The sequence below is a fragment of the Dendrobates tinctorius genome, unplaced genomic scaffold (assembly GCF_039654945.1).
Source record: "Dendrobates tinctorius isolate UK_male_01 unplaced genomic scaffold, ASM3965494v1 ptg000084l, whole genome shotgun sequence".
Taxonomy (NCBI): Eukaryota; Metazoa; Chordata; class Amphibia; order Anura; family Dendrobatidae; genus Dendrobates; species Dendrobates tinctorius.
This window is the reverse complement of record NW_027361752.1, coordinates 2,512,991-2,540,718: the sequence shown is the minus strand read 5'-3', so window position 1 is coordinate 2,540,718 and position 27,728 is coordinate 2,512,991. Positions and strand designations below refer to the sequence as shown.

The 27,728-nt window shown below is 42.5% G+C and overlaps 1 protein-coding gene across 3 annotated transcripts in view; it reads left to right on the top strand.

Annotated features, from left to right (window-relative positions):
• The window catches only part of ST3GAL6 (ST3 beta-galactoside alpha-2,3-sialyltransferase 6), a 171,519-nt gene extending 144,184 nt beyond the window's left edge, over positions 1-27,335 (top strand). For all 3 annotated transcript variants that reach the window (XM_073584403.1, XM_073584401.1, XM_073584402.1), the window contains 4 exons: positions 1,361-1,547; positions 17,982-18,119; positions 20,264-20,416; positions 23,237-27,335. In XM_073584403.1, coding sequence (XP_073440504.1) covers positions 1,361-1,547; positions 17,982-18,119; positions 20,264-20,416; positions 23,237-23,317 — 559 coding nt within the window. In that variant the 3' untranslated portion in view covers positions 23,318-27,335. The remainder of the gene's footprint in view (positions 1-1,360; positions 1,548-17,981; positions 18,120-20,263; positions 20,417-23,236) is intronic.
• The last annotated feature ends 393 nt before the right edge of the window (positions 27,336-27,728 follow it).

Below are 27,728 nucleotides of genomic sequence, written 5' to 3'. Positions count from 1 at the left end.
TAGATCTTGGGCTAAAAATATGTTCCACAATTGGATGTGTTAAAAAGTTTGTTCTGAGATATGTTGTAAATGTGCCCCTGAAATGTACTGTCTGTCTAATGGCTGTGTCTGACCTTACAAGAACTGCCTGTTTTTAAGCAATGCTTTTACACTCTTTTCCTCCCTCCCCTGCCCAGGAGCTGTGGTATGATCAGAGCATGTTCCTGCACTGTCAGACACGGCCATTACACAGTACACAGCAGGGGCACATTTATAAGATTATCTTGGCACAGGGACATTTTATTTAAACACATCCAATTGTGGAAATTGTTATTATTCCAAGATTTGTTGATTAAAATGAACTTTGGGGTCACTTGTTGGGGGTTTCCACTGTTTAGGTACATCAGGGGCTCTCCAAATGCAACATGGCGTCCAAGCTCAATTCCAGCCAATTCTTTGTTGAAAAAGTCAAATGGCGCTCCTTCCCTTGCAAGCTCTGCCATGCGCCCAAACAGTGATTTACCCCCAAATATGGGGTATCGGTGTATTCAGGACAAATTGCACAACAAATTTTGTGGTTCATTTTCTCTTTCAGCACTTGTGAAAATAAAAAAAAATTGGTTCTGAACTAAATGTTTTGCAAAAAAAAGTTAAATGTTAATTTTTTCCTTCCACATTGCTTCAGTTCCTGTGAAGCACGTAAAGGGTTAATAAACTTCTTTAAATGTGGTTTTGAGCACCTTGTGGGGTCTAGTTTTTAGAATGGTGTCACTTTTTAGTATTTTCTGTCATGTACACCCCTGAAAATAACTTTAAATGTGATGTGGTGCCTAAAAAAAAAAATGGTTTTGTGAATTTTGTTGTGAAATGAGAAATCGCTGGTCAACTTTTAACCCTTTTAATTTCCTAACAAAAAATTTTTTCCAAAATTGTGCTGATGTAAAGTAGACATGTGGGAAAAGTTATTTATTAAGAAATGTGTGACATATCTCTGTGATTTAAGGCCATAAAAATTTAAAGGTTGAAAATGGCAAAATTTTCGCCATATTTCCGTTTTTTTCTCATAAATAAACACAAGTCATATACAAGAAATTTTACCACTAACATGAAGTAAAATATGTCACAAAAAAAACAATCTCCGAACCATTGGGATCCGTTAAAGCGTTCCAGAGTTATAACCTCATAAAGAGACAGTGGTCAGAATTGTAAAAATAGCCCAGTCATTAAGCTCCCGTCACTAAGGGGTTAATGATCAGATTTCACCAGGGAAGACGGCCCTTTAACAAAATAAGTAACTTACTGATTACACATTCCCTATAAGGAAGTCATAATAAAATTTTATATTATAAAAATAATCAAAATATTTTTTCTTATTTCTAAGGATGAATGATGGTCCTGTCCTGGGGTATGAAGATGATGTTGGACAAAAGACTACTTTCCGCCTATGTTATCCAGAATCTATCTTTGCAGACAGTTTGCACTATGATCCTAACACCACAGTGGTGCTTATGATGTTCAAGCCTCATGATGTGAAATGGTTGTCAGAATTACTGTTACACAGAGCTGTGGTAAGTGAGTGGTGACACGGCGGCGCACACTGTAGTACACTATCATGTGTGCTGTGTAGATGCTGATCTGACTTTTGTTCTTTGAAATTATTTACATAAGGACGTGTATGCAAAATTTGGGCAGAGCAAATTCGCCAAAATGAACATGCAAATTTTTTGGACTTGTCATACGTTTAACTTGGCCTTTTATGACTCTACCCTTTGAATTTATAAAATGCTACAAGTTATTTTCTAATAAACTATTTTTAATGGAATCACTCCCTAAAGATTTATACTCTGCATGCCACCGCTCTGCCGGCATAAACATCGGTCAGTGGAATCTTGTGACCACTGCCATTGATCAGCTGCAACCTTCACATTCTGTACAACTAACACCCTCACCTGGTGTGAATGCTAGGGGAGGGAGGTGCCGGACAACGGCCGTTGTCCGGCACCTCCCTCCCCTTGCATTCCTCTACCGTCCTGCATGTCCACGTATCTATTGATGGAATTCATGTGAAATAAAGACGCACAGTTTTTCAGCTATATTGGTGAGTGCTGCATAGTTCTCCTTTTTTCGCTTCACGTTGAAATATTCATGTTTTTTCATGCAAGCACCTCCGTTTTTTGACTGAAATATATACCGCAATACTTCAGATAAATAGCTCCGTCTGTTAATGTGGTGATTTGTATGCCGTTCATCTGTTTGTGCTTTGCTGGGATCATTCAGACTGATAAGTTAGCATATTATCATCATCATCCCCCTCTCTCTTCTGGACCCATTCAGAAATACTTTTATAGTTTTTTTTCCAAAATCTCAAGTTATTCTCTATGCTTAGGATGGAGGTTAGCTTGCTGACTTTTGGCGGTCTTAGGGTATATGCACACGCTGCGGATTCTGCTGCGGATCCGCAGCTGTTTTGGCCCTGCGGATTCTCAGCAGTTTCTGCTGCGTTGTACAGTACCATTATAATCAATGCAAAACAAAAAACGCTGTGCACATGCTGCGGGTTTTTCCGCGCAGATTTGCTGTGGTTTCAAATCCGCAGCATGTCAATTCTTTGTGCGGATTCCGCAGCGGTTTTACACCTGCTCCATTGTACAGGTGTCAAACCGCAGGGCAAAACCGCAGGCTAATCCACAGATAAACCGAAGGTCTTTTGACCTGCGGATTTTGCTAAATCCGTGCGGAAAAATCCATAGACCAATCCACAGCGTGTGCACATAGCCTAACTGCTGGAACTCCCAAACTCTCTCAAGAACAGCCATCTAAAGTGGAGCCGTGGTGCATATAGTCACCCTCTGTATCATTCGTTTCTGCGGGACTGCTAGTGAAAACTTAGTACTACACATCTTCTTTGGTGCATTAAGGACAGTGCCTTATACACTCTCCACTATTGGACAACCACTTCCTAACACTCTGCGGCACGAAATAAGAATTAAGTTTAAAAAAAACAACATACCTCCCTCTTGGTCCAGTGCCATCCCTCTGATCTTTGCGTTGCATCTCTGCTGATTTGCTGAAGCTGTCACGTGACGTTTGTGATACATGACCACCAGAAGACAAATTGCAGAGATTGGGGGAACCTCACCGCTCCCGGAGTTATGTAAGCAGTATTTTTTTGTGCTGCAGAGTGAGCTGTCAAGAAGCTGTAGTCCAGTAGTAGACACACCCTTCATAGTGGTTAAGACCTGTTTTTTGGTCATCAGACTGCAGAGACTTGAGATTTGTCACAGCAATTAGGGGACCAAAGAACAGGACATCATCTCTTCCCGTGCTGCCAGAGAGAGACCCCCAGACTGGGTTCAAATCCCGCCAAGGACAACATCTGCAAGGAGTTTGCATGTTCTCTCCGTGTTTGCGTGAGTTTCCTCAGGGTTCTCTGGATTCCTTCCACATTCCAAAGACATACTGATAGGGAATTTAGATTGTGAGCCCCATCGGAGACAGCGATGATAATGTGTTCAAACTGTAAAGTGCTGCGGAATATGTTAGCGCTATATAAAAATTATTATTATACATGGGGAGACTCCTGCTGTGCAGTCAGAAAGTCGAGTAGAAGGTGCATATACATAAGGGAGTTAGTAAAAATGCAGTTATCTATTTAATTATGTGGGATCCGGAGCGACCTTTCACTTCGGGTGCTAGAATTTTCAGTCCACAGCGCTTACGTTTTTTTTTTGTATTTATTGATGAAAGTTCACTTTTATTTGTGTAGTGTCTTATGTCCTGCATTTCCTCACATGGTCACCGTACCTATATGGTAACATTACCTACAGGTGCTTCTCACAAAATTAGAATATCATTAAAAAGTTAATTTATTTCAGTTCTTCAATACAAAAAGTGAAACTCGTATATATTCTATAGAGTCATTACACACAGAGTGATCTATTTCACGTGTTTATTTCTGTTAATGTTGCTGATTATGGCTTACAGCCAATGAAAACCCAAAAGTCATTATCTCAATAAATTAGAATACTCTATAACATCGGCTTGAAAAATCATTTTAAAATCCGAAATGTTGGCCTACTGAAATGTATATTCAGTAAATTCACTCAGTACTTGGTCGGGGCGCCTTTTGCATCAATTACTGCATCAATGCGACGTGGCATGGAGGCGATCAGCCTGTGGCACTGCTGAGGTGTTATGGAAGCCCAGGTTGCTTTGATAGCAGCCTTCAGCTTGTCTGTATTGTGGGGTCTGGTGTCTCTCATCTTCCTCTTGACAATACCCTATAGATTCCCGATGGTGTTAAGGTCAGGCGAGTTTGCTGGCCAATCAAGGACCGTGATACTGTTGTTTGTAAACCAGGTATTGGTACTTTTGGCAGTGTGGACAGGTGCCAAGTCCTGCTGGAGAATGAAATTCCCATCTCCAAAAAGCTTGTCAGCAGAGGGAAACATGAAGTGCTCTAAAATGTCCTGGTAGACAGCTGTGCTGTCTTTGGTCTTGATAAAACACAGTGGACCTACACCAGCAGATGACATGGCTCCCCAAACCATCACTGATTGTGGAGACTTCACACTAGACCTCCAGCAGCTTGGATTGTGGCCTCTCCACTCTTCCTCCAGACTCTGGGACCTTGATTTCCAAATTAAATGCAAAATTGAGCAAACAGTCTAGTTCTTTTTTTCCTTGGCCCAGGTAAGACACTTCTGGCGTTGTATATTGGTCATGAGTGGCTTGACCCAAGGAATGCGACACTTGTAGCCCATGTCCTGGATGCATCTGTGTGTGGTGGCTCTTGAAGCAATGACTCCAGCAGCAGTCCACTCCTTGTGAATCTCCCCCAAATTTTTGAATGGCCTTTTCTTAATAATCCTTTCAAGGCTGCGGTTATCCCGGTGGCTTGTGCACCTTTTTCTACCACACTTTTTTCCTTCCATTCAACTTTCCATTAATTTGCTTGGATACAGCACTCTGTGAACAGCCAGCTTCTTTAGCAATGAACTTATGTGGCTTACCCTCCTTGTGGATTGTGTCAGTGATTGCCTGCTGGACATCTGTCAGGTCAGCAGTCTTCCCCATGATTGTGGAGCCTACTGAAACAGGCAAAGGGACCTTTTTAATCGCATAGGAAGCCTTTGCAGGTGTTTATTAATTTTTCTAATTTACTCAGATAATGACTTTTGGGTTTTCATTGGCTGTAAGCCATAATCATTATCATTAACAGAAATAAACACGTGAAATAGATCACTCTGTGTGTAATGACTATATAATGAGTTTCATTTTTTGTATTGAAGAACTGAAATAAATTAACTTTTTGATGATATTCTAATTTTGTGAGAAGCCCCTGTGTGCAATGCCTTTATGGTCACCGTACCATCCAGAAAAAGCATTTCAGGAGTATAAAGATCCAAGTAAGAGATGTAAAAAAGAAATTAAGCTGGCAAAGTTATCCACAGAGAAACAAATTGCCAGTGACATTGAAATAAATTCCCACAAATTTTACAAATACATCAATGCCAAAAAGGGAAAAAAAAAGTATAGGCCTCTTAACCCCTTTCTGACATCAGACGTACTACGTCGTCCATTGGACCCGGGCCCCTATGCCCATGGACGGGATAGTACGTCTAGCGCGATCAGCGGCGCCCACGTGGTGAGTGCCGCTGATCGCGGCCGGGTGTCAGCTGATAATCACAGCTGACACCCGGCACAATGTGTCAGGGGCGGTCACGGACCGCCCTGACACGTTAACCCCTTGCACACCGCGATCAAACATGATCGCGTTGTATCGGGGGTTAAAGGGAAGCATCGGCAGGGAGGGGGCTCCCTCCGTGCTTCCCTGAGCCCCCCCCCCGGCAGCGCAATGTGCAGCGCTGCTGCGGGGGGCTCCTTCCCTGCAGGCCCCCGAATACAAGATGGCGACCGGGGGCCTGCAGGGAGCTGACTTCCTCAGTGCCTGCAAAGCGCAGGCATGAGGAAGTCTGCAGCAGTGCCTTTGACAGATCGCTGATCTGTCACAGTGATCTGTGATGTGACAGATCAACGATCTGTCACAGGACAGTGATGTCCCACCTGGGACTATGTAATAAAGTAAAAAAAAACAAAGTGTAAAAATAATTTTAAAAAAATCGCCAAATACATTAGAAAAAAAAAAAAAATTCCCCAATAAATCCATTTTTTGGAAATAAAAAAAAACAATAAAAGTACACATATTAGGTATCGCCGTGTCCGTAACGACTCGCCCTATAAAACTGTCCCATTAGTTAACCCCTTTAGCAAACCCCATAAAAAATAAAAAACGAAGCAAAAAATAATGATTTATTATCATACCGCCAAACAAAAAGTGCAATAACGTGCGATCAAAAAGACGCATATAAATGTCCATGGTACCGCTGAAAACGTCATCTTGTCCCGCAAAAAACGAGCCGCCATACAGCATCATCAGTGAAAAAATAAAAAAGTTATAGCTCGCAGAATAAAGCGATGCAAAAATAATTTTTTATATAAAATAGTTTTCATTGCATAAAACCGACAAAACATAAAAAAATGACCTAAATGAGGGATCTCTGTAACCGCACTGACCCGAAGAAGAAAACTGCTTTATCAATTTTACCGCACGCGGAACGATGTTACCGCACCCCCCCAAAAGAAATTCATGAAACGCTGGTTTTTGTTCATTCTGCGTCCCAAAAATCGGAATAAAAAGCGATCAAAAAATGTCATGTGCCCGAAAATGGTACCAATAAAAACGTCAACTCGTCTTGCAAAAAATAAGACCTCACATGACTCGGTGGGTCAAAGTACGGAAAAATTATAGCTTTCAATATGTGGTGATGCAAAAACTATTTTTACAATAAAAAGCGTCTTTTAGCGTGTGACAGCCGCCAAACATAAAAACCGCCATAAATAGTAAATCAAACCCCCCGATATCACCCCCTTAGTTAGGGAAAAATAATAAAATAAAAAAAAATGTATTTATTTCCATTCTCCCGCTAGGGTTAGGGCTGAGATTAGGGTTAGGGGTGTGTTGGGGTAGGGTTGGAGTTATAATTGGGGGTTTCCACTGTTTGGGCACATCAGGGGCTCTCCAAATGCAACATGGCGTCTGATCTCAATTCCAGCCAATTCTGAGTTGAAAAAGTCAAATGGTGCTCCTTCCCTTCCAAGCTCTGCCATGCGCCCAAACAGTGTTTTACCCCCACATGTAGGGTATCAGCCTACTCGGGGCAAATTGCAAAATAACTTTTGGGGTCCAATTTCTCCTGTTACCCTTAGGAAAAAAAAATGGGGGCAAAAATATCATTTTTGTGGAAAAAAAATGATTTTTTTTATTTTCACACCCGGGCATTATAAACTTCTGTGAAGCACTTGGGGGTTCAAAGTGCTCACCACACATCTAGATAAGTTCCGTGGGGGGTCTAGTGTCCAAAATGGGGACACTTGTGGAGAGTTTCAATAGTTTAGGTACATCAGGGGCTCTCCAAACGCACATGACACCCGCAGACCATTCCATCACAGTCTGCATTCCAAAACGTCACTACTTCCCTTCCGAGCCCCGACGGGTGCCCATACAATCGTTTTCTCCCACATATGGGGTATCAGTGTACTCAGGACAAATTGGACAACAACTTTTGGGGTCCAATTTCTCCTGTTACTCTTGGGAAAATAAAAAAATTGGGGACTAATTGATCTTGTTTGTGGAAAAAATACAATTTTTTTATTTTCATGCCCGGGCATTATAAACTTCTGTGAAGCCCTTGGGGGTTCAAAGTGCTCACCTCACATCTAGATAAGTTCCTTAGGGGGTCTCGTTTCCAAAATGGGTTCATTTGTGGGGTGTTTCCACTATTTAGGTACATTAGGGGCTCTCCAAAAGGCAACATGACACTCGCAGACCATTCCATCAAAGTCTGCATTCCAAAACGTCACTACTTCCCTTCCGAGCCCCGACGTGTGTCCATACAGTAGTTTTCTCCCACATATGGGGTGTCAGCGTACTCAGGACAAATTGGACAATGTTAAATTAGTGACAAAATGAACAATTGGAGAGAGGTTGAACTTGATGGACCGAGGTCTTTTTTCAACCTATGTACCTATGTAGTAACTATGTACCTATGTAATGCCATTATGGATTTGTTGTTGCTTTGAATACGGTTATCATAGATCCATCATAACTCATGAGCTTTTATCTCGAGTGCTGGCTGTCATGAATCATTTCTGTATAGATTAATGCCTAGGACAGGCAAACAGGGCTACTAATAGCATTCCTTACATAAGTTCCCTTTCACTCTGTAAATATTGAACACTTTAAATGACAATTGACTCCTTTGCCACCTTTTCTTTCTTTCCACTATGTTGCTTTTCCCTCTCCCCCACCCCTTCCCTTTCTGTTCCCTTTTGTTTATTGGTTACCTCATTATAACTGTATACTAGTTTGGCAAACTTACTAAAAACTACTTGACTAATAAAAGTAAGATTTATATACAGTACAGACCAAACGTTTGGACACACCTTCTCATTCAAAGAGTTTTCTTTATTTTCATGACTATGAATATTGTAGATTCACTCTGAAGGCATCAAAACTATGAATTAATACATGTGGAAATATATAATTAACAAAAAAGTGTGAAACAACTGAAAATATGTCTTATATTCTAGGTTCTTCAAATCTTCAAAGTAGCCACCTTTTGCTTTGATTACTGCTTTGTACACTCTTGGCATTCTCTTGATGAGCTTCAAGAGGTAGTCACCGGAAATGGTTTTCACTTCACAGGTGTGCCCTGTCAGGTTTAATAAGTGGGATTTCTTGCCTTATAAATGGGGTTGGGACCATCAGTTGTGTTGTGCAGAAGTCTGGTGGATACACAGCTGATAGTCCTACTGAATAGACTGTTAGAATTTGTATTATGGCAAGAAAAAAAGCAGCTAAGCAAAGAAAAACGAGTGGTCATCATTACTTTAAGAAATGAAGGTCAGTCAGTCTGAAAAATTGGAAAAACTTTGAAAGTGTCCTCAAGTGCAATGGCAAAAACCATCAAGCGCTACAAAGAAACTGGCTCATATGAGGTCCGCCCCAGGAAAGGAAGAACAAGTCACCTCTGCTGCGGAGGATAAGTTCATCCGTGTCACCAGCCTCAGAAATCGCAGGTTAACAGCAGCTCAGACTAGAGACCAGGTCAATGCCACACAGAGTTCTAGCAGCAGACACATCTCTACAACAACTGTTAAGAGGAGACTTTGTGCAGTAGGCCTTCATGGTAAAATAGCTGCTAGAAAACCACTGCTAAGGACAGGCAACAAGCAGAAGAGACTTGTTTTGGCTAAAGAACACATGGAATGAACATTAGATCAGTGGAAATCTGTGCTTTGGTCTGATGAGTCCAAATTTGAGATCTTTGGTTCCAACGACCGTGTCTTTGTGCAATGCAGAAAAGGTGAATGGATGGACTCTACATGCCTGGTTCCCACCGTGAAGCATGGAGGAGGAGGTGTGATGGTGTGGGGGTGCTTTGTTGGTGACACTGTTGGGGATTTATTCAAAATTGAATGTATACTGAACCAGCATGGCTACCACAGCATCTTGCAGCGGCATGCTATTCCATCCGGTTTGCGTTTAGCTGGACCATCATTTATTTTTCAACAGGACAATGACCCCAAGCACACCACCTGGCTGTGTAAGGGCTATTTGACCAAGAAGGACAGTGATGGGGTGCTACGCCAGATGACCTGGCCTCCACAGTCACCAAACCTGAACCCAATCGAGATGGTTTGGGGTGAGCTGGACCGCAGAGTGAAGGCAAAAGGGCCAACAAGTGCTAAGCATCTCTGGGAACTCCTTCAAGACTGTTGGAAGACCATTTCCGGTGACTACCTCTTGAAGCTCATCAAGAGAATGCCAAGAGTGTGCAAAGCAGTAATCAAAGCAAAAGTTGGCTACTTTGAAGAACCTAGAATATAAGACATATTTTCAGTTGTTTCACACTTTTTTGTTAATTATATAATTCCACATGTGTTAATTCATAGTTTTGATTCCTTGAGAGTGAATCTACAATTTTCATAATCATGAAAATAAAGAAAACTCTCTGAATGAGAAGGTGTGTCCAAACTTTTGGTCTGTACTTGTATGTGTGTATATATATGGACCACAGAAAGTGCAACATAAAATGTATTTTATTCCATAAAACTCACATGAACAGGTAAACAATATCCTCCGGATAGCTGCCGGGTTCTCCAAACTGTCCATGTTCAAACCCGCTGCTGCGGGCAATTGCAGCGCCGTATCTCTTGGGTGCGTCAGCTGGTTTGTTGTTCCGGGCTCTGTGTTAGCTTCACACAGGCCTCGGTTGCACAGAGCCTCCTGCTTTGCAGCTTGCAAACCCAAAAACTGACACCCCCAAGACAAAACTGATAGAATTAACCCTTTTATGCCACGGCCCTTTTTCATTTTTGCATTTCTGATTTTTGCTCCCCTTCTTCCCATTATGATTCTCCAGGTCATTGCGAGTTCATAGACACCAAACATGTATAGGTTCCTTTTTATTTAAGTGGGGAAAAAAAAATCCTAAGTTTGTTTAAAAAAAAAAAAAAAAAAAAATTGCATCATTTTCCGAGACCCGTAGCGTCTTCATTTTTCGTGATCTCGGGTTGAATGAGGGCTTATTTTTTGTGTGCCAAGTTGACTTTATAAATGATATCATTTTGGTACAGATAACGATGTCTTGATCGCCCGTTATTGCATTTTTAATGCAATGTTATGGCAACCAAAAAAATGTAATTCTGGCATTTTTGACTTTCCCGTTACGCCGTTTAGCGATCGGGTTAATTCTTTTTTTTTTTAATAGTCACCTGGCAATTCTGAACGCGGCAATACCAAATATGTGTATGTTTGATTTTTTTTTTTTTATTTTGAAAGGGGGGTGATTTGAACTTTTCTATTTTTTTATTTTTTGAATATTTTTAAAAACATTTTTTTTTTTTTTTGGCTTTTGGCATGCTTCATTAGTCTCCATGGGAGACTAGGAGGTGCCGTAAACCAATCGGCTCTGCTCCATACAGGCGAAGATCAGATTGACTCTATGTAGCAGAATTGTCCTTGCTATAAGCACCGGGCGGCGCTTATAGCAATCCGGCATTGACAACCATAGAGGTCTGCATTAGACCTCTGATTTTCATGCCGACCCATCGGTGACGCGCTATCACGTGGGGTCACCGATGAGCAGATTTCTAGCTCCATTGCCAGAAGCGCACGTTAAATGCCGATGTCCGAGTTTGACAGAGGCATTTAATGGGTTAACAGCTGCGGGTGGATCGCTATTCCACCCGCAGCTGTTCCGGGCACATGTCAGCTGTTCAAAACCGCTGACACGTGCTGGAAAAGATATGGGCTCAGCGACATGGAGCCCACATCAAAGGGGGAGACAAAACATGCACAGTACTAATATGGCGCATGTCATGAAGGTGTTAAATGGAATCGTGGCCATAGAGCCACTTCCAAAACCCGGAGTGGAGAGAGGGATTCACCTCACTACCAAACCTGCAAAACCCTCTAAAAATAAAAGCCAATGTCGGGTTTTCCTAAAAACTGACTTGGTCAACTACTTTGACCAAATCCACACTCGCTTTTACTTTGTCCTGTAATCACAATTCGCTCCAGCGGGTTTAATATGTGTCTCTACACACCCTGGGGGACACATACCGGCCCTCATGTATGATCCCCCTCACTGCCTCACTCTATATATCTATCTATATACATGGTATATATATTTCTGTTTGTTGCGCTACAGAATATGCCATGGTATTTTTTGTTTTTAATTCCACAATACAGTTCCTTTTTTATTTGATGCTATTTTTTTTCCTTTCAAGGGTAGTGGCTAATTATTCAGACACGCATGGTCAAGAGAAAAAAACTTTTGACCTGGTGATAGGTCGTCTTTTATTGCAGAAGTGCAGTTCTTTCTAGGCCTTGGTGCCTGGCGCTAAACATTTTTTTTTTTAACACTTGAGCTATTATAAAATAAATAACAAAATGAGGCAATCTCTCCCACTGTCACCCACATGTATTAAAGGGAATCTGTCACCTCATTTTTCTGATATGAGATGCTGCCACCGCCATCAGGGGCTTATCTACAGCATTCTGTAATGCTGGCTGTAGATAAGCCCCCGATGTAACCTGAAAGAGAAGAAAAACGAGTTAGATTATACTCACCCGGGGGTCCGGTACGATGGATGTCGCGGTCCGGTCCGCCACCTCCCATCTTCTAGCGATGATGTCCTCCTCCTTGCTTCTCCCTCGGCTCCTGCGCAGGCGTACTTTATCTGCACTGTTGAGGGCAGAGCAGAGTACTGCAGTGCGCAGACGCCAGACCTCTCTGACCTTTTCCGGCACCTGCGCACTGCAGTACTTTACTCTGCCCTCAACAGGGCAGATAAGTATGCCAGCGCTGGAGCCGCGGCAGAAGTAAGGAGGAGGACTTCATCGCATGAAGATTAGAGGCGCCGGACCGGATGGCGACACCCATCGGACCAGACCCCCGGGTGAATATAATCTGACTCGTTTTTCTTAACTTTCAGGTTACATCGGGGGCTTATCTACAGCATTACAGAATGTTGTAGATAAGCCCCTAATGGCGGTGGCCGCAGCTCATAGGGCAAAAATGAGGTGACAGATTCCCTTTAATGCTGGCTGCTCCAATAAGCGGCACGTTAGCTACAAAAGCGATGTCCAGATGTCACAGTACCGGACATGCCTGTGATTGGTTGCAGTGGTCAGGTGATTAGAACAGTGCATCATCAGAGGTTTCTCCAATGGCGTGCTGACTCGGAGAATTACATGATCAGTGCAGCAAATCACAGGCTTCAGCAGTCCTGTGACATCCAGACGGCACAGTCACCGCTACCGGCTCGGCCTGCACTGGATACATGGGGGTGATGAGAGGTGGCTTTTGTCAGCTCATGCCTTAGACAAAAAAAAAGTATCCCACTGCTGCACCCCACCCTGCAGCGCCTCCATAGGTCAGATTAAGTATTACATGGTTATCATTGAAATCGGTGGTTTGCTTGAGATATATCAGGTACAGTGTGTTTTATTGTTGGTCTGTATTCCAACTAAAAGTGAATTTTGCGTTAATGTCCACTGTCCCCAGTGCATGCATACACTGTCACTTAAATTAATTACCTTGTAAAAATCTTTGCATTCCCCTGATAATGCCACTTTTTTTTTTGTTTTCTGCTGTGTCGCTTTATTGCTGGGATATTCACATTTGTTGCTTTCGGAGCGCAGTGTGTGAAATCTCTTGCTTGTAGTGCAACTGGAAATTTCTTCATATTTTCTTCTGTCTTGGACGTTCCCTTTTTTTCAAATATATTTTTTTTTTCTTTAACTGCATTAACTTTCATTAGCTGACTTCAGTTTACTTAGTTTGCATCACTAATGTGAACACCCTGTGTATTTATACACGGTATGCTAAACGTGAGCGTGTCCTATAAAACTTCATGTTTTAACAAGTCAGTCTTGCCTCCTGCATGATCCGTTTACCCGTACTGAAGAGCAAACACGATCGGTGCCAATTAATCTCCTGTATTACATCCTGTGTCATTAAAGAGTTTATTTCAGTGTCTGTTTCCATTATTAATGCATTTGGCATCAAGTCCGTTGAGCTTCAAGAATACCTCATTTGCAGATTTAACCTTTGTCATCATAGCTGCTGCAGTACCTCTTTTAAGAAACGAGGAGTGTCTCGTCAGTCATTGACTGCTTGCTTGACGCTCATCTTGCCATTCTCTTCCAGTAGAGTTTTTGCCGTAGCCATGAAGTTAAGCGTGTGAGGTTCTGCAGCAGCTTGGATAGGATAGTGTATCTTAAACTTCAGTCCTTTGCTACTGCAGAACTTCTTTGTGCATTATGCTCTTAATTTCTTTCCACTTCTCTAACCCTCTTAAAAGAATTGGATTGTCCACCTTTTTGAAACTTAAATGCAAGCATTTGGAACTAAAAATAATTTTTGCAAAAGGTTTACATTTTTTTTTCTACAGCCTCTGTGTTGCACTGTCAAATAATAGCTGTAAAATGAGTTAACTGAGAATCTGTCAGTAAGCTCATCCAGATTGAATGATGGGGGGGGAGTTTATAACTCTTATCTTTGTCCTTTTCTGAGCTCCCCTCTGATTATTTATAACCACTGACCACATCAAAGTCAAATGTGGAGCAAAGCAAAGAGCATTTAAAAGTAAAAAGAAAAAAAAATGTATGATGCGCAATTGCATGAAGGATATTTGGATATTTTAGCCCCAAATACTGTACATGCCTTTGAGTATATACAAAAAAGTCCACAAAAGTGAACAACCCCTTTACGGCCTGTTGATAGACAGGAATCTAGGCCAGTTCAGTGAAGACTAAAGTGATAGAAGGACTAGCGGCGTCAAAGTCAATTTATTCAGGTCGCTCTCCTGACTTTCTAATAATTAGTTGTATTTCCCATAATATTCATTTGAATCGTATTTTCACAAAACCCTGCACAGTGTTCCTCTGTTATTCCTTTAGGAAATTCTCATAAATTCAGAAGCGGATGTCTCAGGCTATGTTCACGTGTGCTTCCTGCAATTTTTTTTTTTTTTTTTTTGCTGCGGGCAAAACTTCCTTTCTTGGCAGTAAAGAAGCTGCTTACAAAAAGCAGATTTTGATGCTTATTTTTTTTTTTGCTGCTTGTTTGCTAAGTTTTTGCTGCATTATTTGCAGTCTATTTGCTGTTTTTGCTGTATTTTTATTGTCTCTTGTGCATGCTGATAAGGTTTAGTGCCCCGAAAACATTCAGCATCATCTTTTAAGTTTTTGCTCCAGAAGCGCAGCAAAACCTGATCCAACCTGCGTTTTTTTTGTTACGTTTTTGCCCTTACTCATTGCTTTCTATAGGTGTAAAGAAGTGACATGCTCCAGTTTTCATAAACACAGCAGTTTTCCAATTCGGTCAGGAAAAAACCCAATGTGTGTGTGCATGAGATTTCTGAAATCTCTTAGCCTCTGCTGGTACTATAAAACGCAGCTTAAAATTTTCATTAAAAAAAAGCAGCAAAAACACAACATGTGAGCATAGCCTTACCATTGTCAAAAGGATTTGTTTGTAGATTAATCAAATCATTGCTGACAGTGCCAGACTATATTTAGACATTTCCCATTCACAAGAGCAGTTCTGTAACCCTGTTGTCATTTTATTCATACTTTTCCAGGAAGAGTAAGGCTATGTTCACACATTCTGTTTTTGCTGCTTTTTTTTTTAAAATGCAAAGTTTAACCCCTTACTGCCATTGGATGGAATAATACATCCAATGGCAGTACCCTCGCTTTGATGAGGGTTCTGGCAGTGAGCCGCATCAAAGCCGGGACATGTCAGCTGTTTTGAACAGCTGACATGTGCCCACAATAGGCGCAGGTGGAATCGCGATCCACCCGCGCCTATTAACTAGTTAAATCCCGCTGACAGCGGGATTTAACCAGTGCTTCCGGCCGCCGGGCTGGAACTGCGCATCGCCGACCCCTGTCACGTGATCGGGGGTTAGCGATGCGTTGCCATAACAACCAGAGGTCTATGGTTGTTGATCAGGCATTGCTATGAGCGTCACCTGGTGGTCGGCGCTCATAGCAATGCTGTAATTCTGCTAGATATAGGCGTTTTGCTCATCGCCTATATGTAGCAGAGGCGATCGAGTAGTGGATGCTTATAGGCTCCCATGGAGGCTATTGAAGCATGCCAAAATTTTAAAAAAAATGTTTTAAAAAATATGAAAAAAATAAATTATAAAAGTTTAAATCACCCCCCCTTTTGCCCCATTCAAAATAAAACAATAAAAAAAAAATCATACATACACATATTAGGTATCGCCGCGTTTAGAATTGCCCGATCTAGCAATAAAAAAAAAAGGATTAACCCGATCGTTTAATGGCGTAGCGGGAAAGAAATAGAAACGACAGAATTACGTTTTTTTTGGTCGCCGCGACATTGCATTAAAATGCAATAGGGGGCGATCAAAAGATCGTATCTGCACAAAAATGGTATCCTTAAAAACGTCAGCCCGACACGCAACAAATAAGCCTGCACCCGACCAGAGATAATGAAAAATGGAGACACTACAGGTATCGGAAAATGGTGCAATTTTTTCTTTTTTTTTTCTTTTACCAAATTTTGGAATTTTTTTTCACCACTTAAATAAAAAAGAACCTAGACATGTTTGGTGTCTATGATCTCGTAATGACCTGGAGAATCATAATGACAGGTCAGCGTTAGCATTTAGTGAACCTAGCAAAAAAGCCAAGCAAAAAACAAGTGTGGGATTGCACTTTTTTTTGCAATTTCACACACTAGGAATTTTTTTCCCATTTTCGAGTACATGGCATGGTAAACCAATGATGTTGTTCAAAAGTACAACTCGTCCCGCAAAAAATAAGCCCTCACATGGCCATAATGACGGAAAAAAAAAAAAGTTATGGCTCTGAGGAAAAAGAGGAGCAGAAAACGAAAAACTGAAAAAAGCTCCAGTCATTAAGGCTGTGTTCACATGTAGTGGTTTTTTTTGCGTTTTCGCAGCGATTTTAAACGCGCGATTTTGCCATGAAAACGCGAAAAAAGCATCCCATGCAATCCTATGTGATTCCGCACATGCTGTGCTAATGCTGCGGATTTTTCCGTGGCGGAATTGTATCGCGGAACAATATGCAGCAGGATCATTCTTTGTGCAGAATCGCGGGAAAATCCGCACACATAGGAATGCATTGTTCTGCTTACTTTCCGCATGTGGCTATGCCCACCATGCGAAAAGTAAACAGAACATCTGCGGATGGTACCCACGGTCTGGGGGAGAGGAGATTCTCCTCCAGGCTGTGGGTACTATATCACTGTAAAAAATAGAATTAAAATAAAAAAATCATCATATTCTCACCTTCCGACGTCCCTCGCAGTGTCAGCAGGCCTCAGCGATGCTGCCTGCAGGTCCCGTTCCCAGTGATGCATTGCGCCAATTACCTTTTATGACGTCGCGGTCTCGCGACACCGTAGAGGTCTCGTGAGACTGCAACGTCATCAAAGGTCATTAGTGCAATGTATCACTGGGAACGGGACTTGCAGGGAGCATCGCGAGAACGGGAACGCTGCGCGGGACGTCAAAAGGTGAGAAAAACACGATTTTTTTTTTTTTTTATTATTTTTAACATTAGATCTTTTAATTACTGATGCCGCATAGGCAGCATCAGTAGTAAAAAGCTGGTCACACTAGTCAAACACTGTGTGACCAACCTGTCAATCAGTTCTCTAAGCGATGCTACAAATCACTTGGAATACGCTAGCATTTTGCAAGCTAATTACGCTTGCAAATCGCTAGTTTTCCCACGGGAAAATAGGCGGGAATTAAAATGCGGTTTTCTCGCATATTTCCCACGTAATGGAATTCCGGAATTCCCGCGGATATTTCCGCGGCAATTCCGAAACGTGTGCACGTAGCCTAAGGGGTTAAGCTGCTTACTAAAAGCAGGTTTTGCTTAGTATTTGCTGCGTTTTTATTGCTGCGCTTATATCAGGGTACACTTGTCTCTTATGCATGCTGATAAAGTTTAGTGCATAAAAAAAATTCTGATTCAGCTTCATCAGCAAAACCTGATATCTGCGTTTTTGCACCTTTTTTTTATACTTGCCATTGCTTACAATGGGTGAAAAACGCTGCAAAAACACAGCTCTTTGACAATAGTCAGGATGAAGCAAACTGCGTGTATGATATTTCTGAAATCTCATTGCCTTTGCTGGTACTGTGAAACAGCTGAAAATTTGCATTAAAAATAAACTGCTGCAAAACATGCAACGTGTGAACATAGCCTAAGTGGAGAATGTTATTTCATGAAAGAAGAAAAGCTTTTGATAAAACCGATGTGTCATCAGGAGAAAGTTTACTATAATAGTACACGTATTGTTCTTGCTACCATTCCATGTATTTACTTGTGACTTAATACATTTTTTTTCTCATTGCAGAGCACTTATGGTTTTTGGAGAAAACCTGCCATGAACTTAATTTACCAACCTCATCAAATGCGAGTCCTGAACCCTTACATACTGAAAAAAGTGTCCCAAAATCTATTGAATTTTCCCACAAGCTTTCCCAAGACAGAAGTAAGTCCATCTTCTCCTCCCTGTTATTTCTTTACCCCCATGCTCTCACCAGCCTTAATGTCCTGGGACTTATTAGGCCTTATGAGCTGTCTATTCCTTGGAGGAAGGTGACTAAATTGGCCATGTTGAGTTACTTGTGCTTTATTGTAATTTGACCAAAGGGCAAATCCACCTATTTCTGTACCATTAACAAAACATTACTTTCAATCTTAATAAATAAACCATATATGTGATGTATATTGCATTGTGTTTAGAAACTCAAGAAAGAGTGTCAAAAGTAATCCTATTAATATATCAATACGTAATATTAAAGCACCACTCAAGTGTTCTTTTTTTTATTTCACCACTGGAGTGGTGCTTAAAATCCAAGCCCCCTGTCGGATACTTGCCTTCCGGCATTTTGATCTGTTTCCGCCATCGTTCCGGTTTGTCTCTTGTAGTTTGTGACCTGCAGACTGCTCCAGTGTTTCATGGAGCAAGCCAGAGGTCATTCTTCAATGCAAGTCTATGGGATCCTTGTTCTGGCTCTCATACATGTGCATTGAGAGCTTGTGACATAGCTTCTGACTTGCGGCCATCCAGAAGCTGTGCTCACAAGATGGGTCCGCAGGACCGGACTGGTGCTGAAAACGGCGAAGACGCCGGCGGGTGAGTATTTGGCTGGGGGCAGGGGACTTAAGTTTAAAGCACCACTCCAGCGGTGAAAAAAAAAACAGCTGTAGTGGTGCTTTAAGATAGAAAAAGTCATTGTGCATTTTTTTTTTACTGCATCCAGCGGAGAACTGCAGTGTGCTATGGTTTGCCTTTTTTTTTTTTTTACATTTAATTAGTGTTACTTTTTTTAAGAACACCATTGACACAGAATGCCTAGACTAAAGCACACACAGAAGCCTTGTCAGCATGTTTCACCAGGATAAGCTTCATCAGGGGGTTTGAGGCTATATCCCTTTGATCTGATGAAGCCAGTGTCTGGTGAAACATGCTGGGGAGGCGAATTAAGTCTTTGATTGTTGTGAGAATATGTGAGGCTGGTTCTGTGGCATTTACAAAAAACTAATTTCTTTATGCAGATTTGGGTCATTCGGTGTATTAAATGGCTTATCAGGACTTTGTGGGTTTTTTTCTCTCTCGCAATGGAATTAACTTACCGGCAGGTAGTTGCTGATTATCTCCTGTCGGCGATGCCTCTGCTTCATTTGTCCTCACGTCATCAGAGCAGCTCTTTCTCTTTCGCTCTGCTGTGTTGGCAGGATATAACCGCTGATAGCTTGCTGATTGACAGCTCTCTCTCCAGTGTGTTAATGCAGTGAGACGGATGTCAGTCAGCGTTATTTCAGTAGTGAAGCCCCATCAACAGAGCTGCCTAGAAGAAGAAGAGCTGCTCTGTTAATGTGAGGTCACATGTATCGCTGCTCTGAGCCGGCAGAGAAGTCACAGGGCAGAGCATCCAGATAGTTACCAACTTCCTCCTGGTAAGTTCTTGGCCTCATTGCTAAAAAAAAAAAAGGCAAAGTAGCAGATAACCCCTTTAACTGCTGGCAGACAGCAGCCCTCTAATGTACCTGGCCAGGTGCCGCTCTGTACAACCTCCTGGAGTATGGAGCCATAATTCCGCACCCATACTCTTCTGTTGGGCACTATGGTACCTCTGTGATACTGGAGACTTCTGAATGAATAAAACTAAAGAAGAATCATGGCTTCTTCATAGTTGCTTTATTGCAGTGATTTTTGCCTTTAGTGGAAAGTGTTGCAATAATAGAGCACCAAATAAAGCATTTCATTGCTGTGTATGGATTGACATAAATGAAATCCACTCCGCTCCATAGACTATGTAATTTTTCTAGTCTATAAATGATAGATCAGTCAAGTGATTAGAACTGTAGGTAACAGAAGAACAGCGGGGAGAAGCGTTCTGAGAAAAGACACTACTTCCTAAAGCAGCAATGTCAGGAAAGCTGAACCGTCCACTTTAAGCTAAATTTTGTGATTACTTCTTACAAAAGGTATTTACAGATTCCTAAGGAAAAAATAAAGGAATAGCTGGAATAGTAAGTGCAATAATGTCGCCATCTGCCGGCAATAGTTGTAGAGCTGCAGATAGTGGATTAATAACTCCGTCTCCTTCTTGTTCTTTTGTTTTCTAGAAGCCAAAGCATCCAACCACTGGCATCATTGCAATCACGCTGGCGTTGCACATATGCAATGAAGTCCATATCGCAGGGTTTAAATACAACCTGACTTCTCTAAACAGTTCCCTCCATTATTATGGAAATGAGACAATGTCTGTAATGGCTCAGGTAAAAGATTGGCTGCAATTTATCTGTAAATCTAAAAGCTAATCTCATGTATTTCAAGGAAATGTGCCATCAGAAACTGGCTTATTGTGTAAATCAGGTTTAAAATTCAAAAAGTTAGCAAATATAAAATCATTTTCAATATTGTTTGAAATTTTCAACAGCACCACAATGTATAGTAAAGACTTTTCAGCAGTCTCATTATCATCAGCACCTCCATATACAATAGATAATACAGGATCTACCACTCACAATACGTGGTTACAGCTCACCTCCTTCCCCTCCAGTACAATGACTCCTAACACCTCTATATACAGTAGATAGCAGGATTCACCACTCACAATAGGTGATGTCACAGCTCACTTCCTTCCTCTCTGGTACAATGACTCATAAAACCTCTGTATAAGGTAGAATACATGATCCACTACTCACAATAAGTGATGTCACAGCACACCACCTCCTTTCTCCTTTGCAATGACTGATAACACCGTCATATACAGTAGATAACACAAATCGGAGCATGAGCAGTAAATGCCTCCATGTAATTCAATAGGGCCAGATCCAGTCTTTTGTTCCTTACCTTGTGGCTACTAAAGCGAGAAGTATGAGTTGAGTCTAATATTAAACTTGGTGGATAGTGTGTAAAACATCAGGTTTTTTTCACCCAAATGTAGAAACAAAATTAAAAAAACATGAAAATTACTCCAGCCCAATAACTGCTGCATAAATGCTACAAACTGCGTCTTCCTTTGTATATATTATGCCCCGTTTCAGGCAGGAGCGGCCTGTGTATTTATTCCCCGTCTCTCGCAGGAGCGGCCTGTGACCACTGCACAGCCCTCGTATTTATGCTCCCTGTCTCTTGCAGAAGTGACCTGTGACTACTGCACAGCCCTTGTGTTTATGCCCCCTGTCTTTGGTAGGAACTGCCTGAAACAACTGCACAGCCCTTGTATTTTTGTCCCCTGTCTCGGGCTGGAGCAGCTTGAGACCACTACGTAGCCCTTGTATTTATGCCCCCTGTCTCTGGTAGGAGCGGACTGTGACCATTACACAGCCCTTGTATTTATGCCCCCTGTCTCTGGCAGGAGCGGCCTGTGACCACTGCACAGCCCTTGTATTTATGCCCCCTGTCTCAGGCAGGAGCGGCCTGTGACCACTGCACAGCCCTTGTGTTTATGCCCTCTGTCTCTGGCAGGAGCGGCCTGTGACCACTGCACAGCCCTTGTATTTATGCCCCCTGTCTCAGGCAGGAGCGGCCTGTGACCACTGCACAGCCCTTGTATTTATGTCCTCTGTCTCTGGCAGGAGCTGCCTGTGACCACTGCACAGCCCTTGTGTTTATGCCCCCTGTCTCAGGCAGGAGCGGCCTGTGACCACTGCACAGCCCTTGTGTTTATGCCCCCTGTCTCAGGCAGGAGCGGCCTGTGACCACTGCACAGCCCTTGTGTTTATGCCCCCTGTCTCTGGCAGGAGCTGCCTGTGACCACTGCACAGCCCTTGTATTTATGCCCTCTGTCTCTGCCAGGAGCTGTCTGTGACCACTGCACAGCCCTTGTGTTTATGCCCTCTGTCTCTGGCAGGAGCTGCCTGTGACCACTGCACAGCCCTTGTATTTATGCCCTCTGTCTGAGACAGGAGCTGCCTGTGACCACTGCACAGCCCTTGTATTTATGCCCTCTGTCTCAGGCAGGAGCGGCCTGTGACCACTGCACAGCCCTTGTGTTTATGCCCTCTGTCTCTGGCAGGAGCTGTCTGTGACCACTGCACAGCCCTTGTGTTTATGCCCTCTGTCTCTGGCAGGAGCTGCCTGTGACCACTGCACAGCCCTTGTATTTATGCCCTCTGTCTCTGGCAGGAGCTGCCTGTGACCACTGCACAGCCCTTGTATTTATGCCCCCTGTCTCAGGCAGAAGAGGCCTGTGACCACTGCACAGCCCTTGTATTTATGCCCCCTGTCTCAGGCAGGGGCGGTCTGTGACCACTGCACAGCCCTTGTATTTATGCCCTCTGTCTCTGGCAGGAGCTGCCTGTGACCACTGCACAGCCCTTGTATTTATGCCCCCTGTCTCAGGCAGGAGCGGCCTGTGACCACTGCACAGCCCTTGTATTTATGCCCCCTGTCTCAGGCAGGAGCTGCCTGTGACCACTGCACAGCCCTTGTATTTATGCCCTCTGTTTCAGGCAGGAGCTGCCTGTGACCACTGCACAGCCCTTGTATTTATGCCCCCTGTCTCAGGCAGGAGCGGCCTGTGACCACTGCACAGCCCTTGTATTTGTGCCCCCTGTCTCAGGCAGGAGCGGCCTGTGACCACTGCACAGCCCTTGTATTTATGCCCCCTGTCTCAGGCAGGAGCGGCCTGTGACCACTGCACAGCCCTTGTATTTATGCCCCCTGTCTCAGGCAGGAGCGGCCTGTGACCACTGCACAGCCCTTGTATTTATGCCCCCTGTCTCTGGCAGGAGCGGCCTGTGACCACTGCACAGCCCTTGTATTTATGCCCCCTGTCTCAGGCAGGAGCGGCCTGTGACCACTGCACAGCCCTTGTATTTATGCCCCCTGTCTCAGGCAGGAGCGGCCTGTGACCACTGCACAGCCCTTGTATTTATGCCCCCTGTCTCAGGCAGGAGCGGCCTGTGGCTACTTGATGGCTCTTGATGATGTTACATCTCCCTGCTGCACATATTCTGCAGCACATGGCAACATGTAATGTGTACAGTCAGAGTCAAACCTGATGATTCATTTTTCTAGTCATCATTAGGGTTAATACCGTGAGACGTCACAGACATGACTTTCATCCATTGTTTTCTTTTCTTTGGCAGAATGAATACCACAACATATCAGCAGAGCAAATGTTTCTTAGAGACCTTATTGAACACAAAACAGTAACTAATTTGACGTAGAGATGAACAAGAGCCGGAATATCACCAAATAAACTCTTCTGTACAGTATTCATATTTTTATATATATATTTTGGACTTTTTTTTTTTTTTTGTAATAAAAACCAAGGAGGTTTTTGTGAAAATGATCCAGGTCTTATTTTGCCTGTTGAGTGTCTGACTGACCGGAGACTACACACAGCTGACCCCGCTGTATGGACCTGGATGGTTGAGTTGTTGGGTAAACTAAAGACTGCAGCGTTGACTCCTGAACCACTATTTCTGAGGACTGTCCCAGATCCTAAAGCACAAGGAGATGCAATGCCGTTCATTTTGTATATGACTGTAATGAAAATACTTTGTAAAACAATTATGTATTATAGTTTTTTGTTTTGTTTCCTTCAGTCATGTCATTAATTGTTTGGATCAAATCTGTTGAATCATCTTAATTTTTCCTTTATTAAAGTTAATGTAACTTTGGTAAAACCATTGTGTGATAAAGCCCCGTTCACATGAACTGAATGTGAACCGTCACTGGATCTGAAGCGGGTTTGATGCCGTTTTTAAGATCTGTTTTGTTGATATTGACCGAAAACATTGTTCAATATTAAAAACGTTACAGAATTTGGGTAATCGTATTCATAGCTGAAAGTTGAGGAATCTAAATGTGTAGTTCTCAGACATTGTTCCCCCAACTCCAGTCCTCCAGAGCCACCAACACATCATGTTTTCAGGATTTCCTTAGTATTTCCCAGGTGATAATTCCATCATCTGTGAAATACTAAGGAAATCCTTAAAACATGATCTGTGTTGGTCTTGATCTTCAGGACTTGGATTGAGAAACACTGGTCTGGGCAATGCTCTGTGAGCGAAATTCCTATTTAGAGTAATTTATTTCTCCTTTCTTGAGTTTTCTGCAATGTATCCGGAGCCCAGACTATTTAGCTCCCAGAGGATTGTCTATACATTGTCTATTTAGAGTTCTAGTTATTAACAAGTCAGTGGTCACCTGCGCCGTGATCTGTTTACACAGGTCGAATATAACTGATGGGAACAGAACATTTCAGATCATTTGGCCATTCTTTCGGACCCCGTACAGTGGGCGATTGGCTATTGATAATGAACAGGCAAATTTCCTGCTCGTCGGATGATCATCGCACGTTTGCGCCAGCGGATAAACAGCAATGAATTTTCCTATGAAAGCTCGTCAGTGTTCGGCCAATCTAGATGGACCATTAGGATGCACGCTGACGTGTTGACAGGCCGCGGGTCTCCTGACCCAAGCTTGATGGCCTCATTTAATTGAAGCGGTTCGTGTTGGGGGAACCACCGCCGGTCCATACTCGGATCATGTTGCACAGACGTCAGCCTGAGCCCTTCTTAGTGTAAGTGAGAAGTATGGTACTCCTCAACTGTGATGTCGTTTAGTGGATGCCCTTGCTTTATCTAGCTCAACATTTCTAGACCTTTTGTTGCCTTCATTCAAGACTGCCTTAAAGTAGTGGAAGTGTGAAGTATTGTCAGACAGAATAACAAGTATATTTATTATCGATAGAAGGAGCTATTCATTATCAGTATTACCATCAACCATCTGTGCCTCCCCGATGCATGGCACTCCGGATATCTGCACTTATCCTGCATCCCTTGGTGTACCCAATGTTCCTATATATCCTGTACAGTTGTGGCCAAAAGTATTGACACCCCTGCGATTCTGTCAGATAATACTCAGTTTCTTCCTGAAAATGATTGCAAACACAAATTCTTTGGTATTATTATCTTCATTTAATTTGTCTTAAATGAAAAAACACAAAAGAGAATGAAGAAAAAAGCAAAACATTGATCATTTCACACAAAACTCCAAAAATGGGCCAGACAAAAGTATTGGCACCCTCAGCCTAATACTTTGTTGCACAACCTTTAGCCAAAATAACTGCGACCAACTGCTTCCGGTAACCATCAATGAGTTTATTACAATGCTCTGCTGGAATTTTAGACCATTCTTCTTTGGCAAACTGCTCCAGGTCCCTGATATTTGAAGGGTGCCTTCTCCAAACTGCCATTTTTAGATCTCTCCATAGGGATTCAGGTCTGGGCTCATTGCTGGCCACCTTAGAAGTCGCCAGTGCTTTCTCTCAAACCATTTTCTAGTGCTTTTTGAAGTGTGTTTTGGATCATTGTCCTGCTGGAAGACCCATGACCTCTGAGGGAGACCCAGCTTTCTCACACTGGGCCCTACATTATGCTGCAAAATTTGTTGGTAGTCTTCAGACTTCATAATGCCATGCACACGGTCAAGCAGTCCAGTGCCAGAGGCAGCAAAGCAACCCCAAAACATCAGGGAACCTCCGCAATGTTTGACTGTAGGGACCATGTTCTTTTCTTTGAATGCCTCTTTTTTCTCCTGTAAACTCTATGTTGATGCCTTCGCCCAAAAATCTCTACTTTTGTCTCATCTGACCAGAGAACATTCTTCCAAAATGTTTTAGGCTTTTTCAGGTAAGTTTTGGCAAACTCCAGCCTGGCTTTTTTATGTCTCGGGGTAAGAAGTGGGGTCTTCCTGGGTCTCCTACCATACAGTCCCTCTTCATTCAGACGCCGACGGATAGTACGGGTTAACACTGTTGTACCCTCGGACTGCAGGGCAGCTTGAACTTGTTTGGATGTTAGTCGAGGTTCTTTATCCAACATCCGCACAATCTTGCTTTGAAATCTCTTGTCAATTTTTCTTTTCCGTCCACATCTCGGGAGGTTAGCCACAGTGCCATGGGCTTTAAACTTCTTGATGACACTGCGCATAGTAGACACAGGAACATTCAGGTCTTTGGAGATGGACTTGTAGCCTTGAGATTGCTCATGTTTCCTCACAATTTGGTTTCTCAGGTCCTCATACAGTTCTTTGGTCTTTTTTCTTTTCTCCATGCTCAATGTGGTACACACAAGGACACAGGACGGAGATTGAGTCAACTTTAATCCATGTCAACTGGCTGGAAGTGTGATTTAGTTATTGCCAACACGTGTTAGGTGCCACAGGTAAGTTACAGGTGCTGTTAATTACACAAATTAGAGAAGCATCACTTGATTTTTCGAACAGTGCCAATACTTTTGTCCACCCTCTTTTTTTATGTTTGGTGTGGAATTATATCCAATTTGGCTTTAGGACAATTCTTTTTGTGTTTTTTCATTTAAGACAAATTAAATGAAGATAATAATACCAAAGAATTTGTGTTTGTAATAATTTTCAGGAAGAAACAGTATTATCTGACAGAATTGCAGGGGTGTGACTACTTTTGGCCACAACTGTATGTGCTTGACATCACTTCTATAATATCACATATATATATATCTCTCAGAATTATCAGGCCAATAAGTTTTTTCTGCATGTTGCGGGACTGAATCCTTATATCTGCCTTTTTGTCATTCATGTATATCTGATTTAAAGGGACTCTGACAGCACAGAATGACTGTTCAAACCAAGCCAAGTTCAGGCGCTCGGCATATGGTGCGGCCAATCATTTAACTACCCCTTCCCACTTACTTGTTTTCCACTTCTCTTAGCCCTTCTCTGGCTCTATCAAGCCAGAGCTGGCAATCAAAAGAAGAGGTGAGATGGCAATACAGAGAAAACAAGCAGGTTGGAAGGTGTATATAAATGATCAGCCCCGCCATGATGCACCTAACGGCCGGACTTGGTTTGATCAGTCATTCAGTCTCTTTAAGCTGTAAACTGAACAGGAGATTTATTGTGTAGTTATAGGGACACTTTGATTGTAAATGTATGAACGGAGGATTTTACACCCTATATGTTATTGTTTATTAAAAATTCCTGCACATTAGGAGAGATGGCATTGAACCGCAGTGAGCGCTCACGATTGTTGTCACTGACTGCATTTACCGTATATGTGATCACGTCACACTCTGGAAGGCCTTTTACGCACGGAAGTGATCAGCAGAACAATGTCTCATACCGATGTTTGTATTTGCCCGTTGCTCATTGTAAACCTGCCCAGTCATTAAATTAAAAAAAAAAAAAACTTTTTTGTCATCGAATGCATATTTTATTGGGTCATAAAAAACGATCGCTTGTTGGCAGCACACGCCATTATGTACACAGGATTTCTGCCAACGCAAACATGTGAACTGAGGGGAAGTGAACGTTGCCTAAATGACCCTGCGTACAAATGATATGTAGCATGGAAAGCAGATGAGTGGTGATTGGCACTAATTACAAGCAATTTTTCTAACTGCAAAAATGACCCGTAGGTTATTGTTTGCACACAGCGTTTTTACAGCATTTTCTTCCTGCACTCTTGGCAGTAGGAACGCTCCATTCAAAATGCAGTTCCTGATGTTTTCTTTGTGTGTTTGTGTCATTTTTAGCTGCGTTTGTTTTCTTGCTGCAGATTATGTGTGATTTGTCTAGAGAGAACAGGTTTTT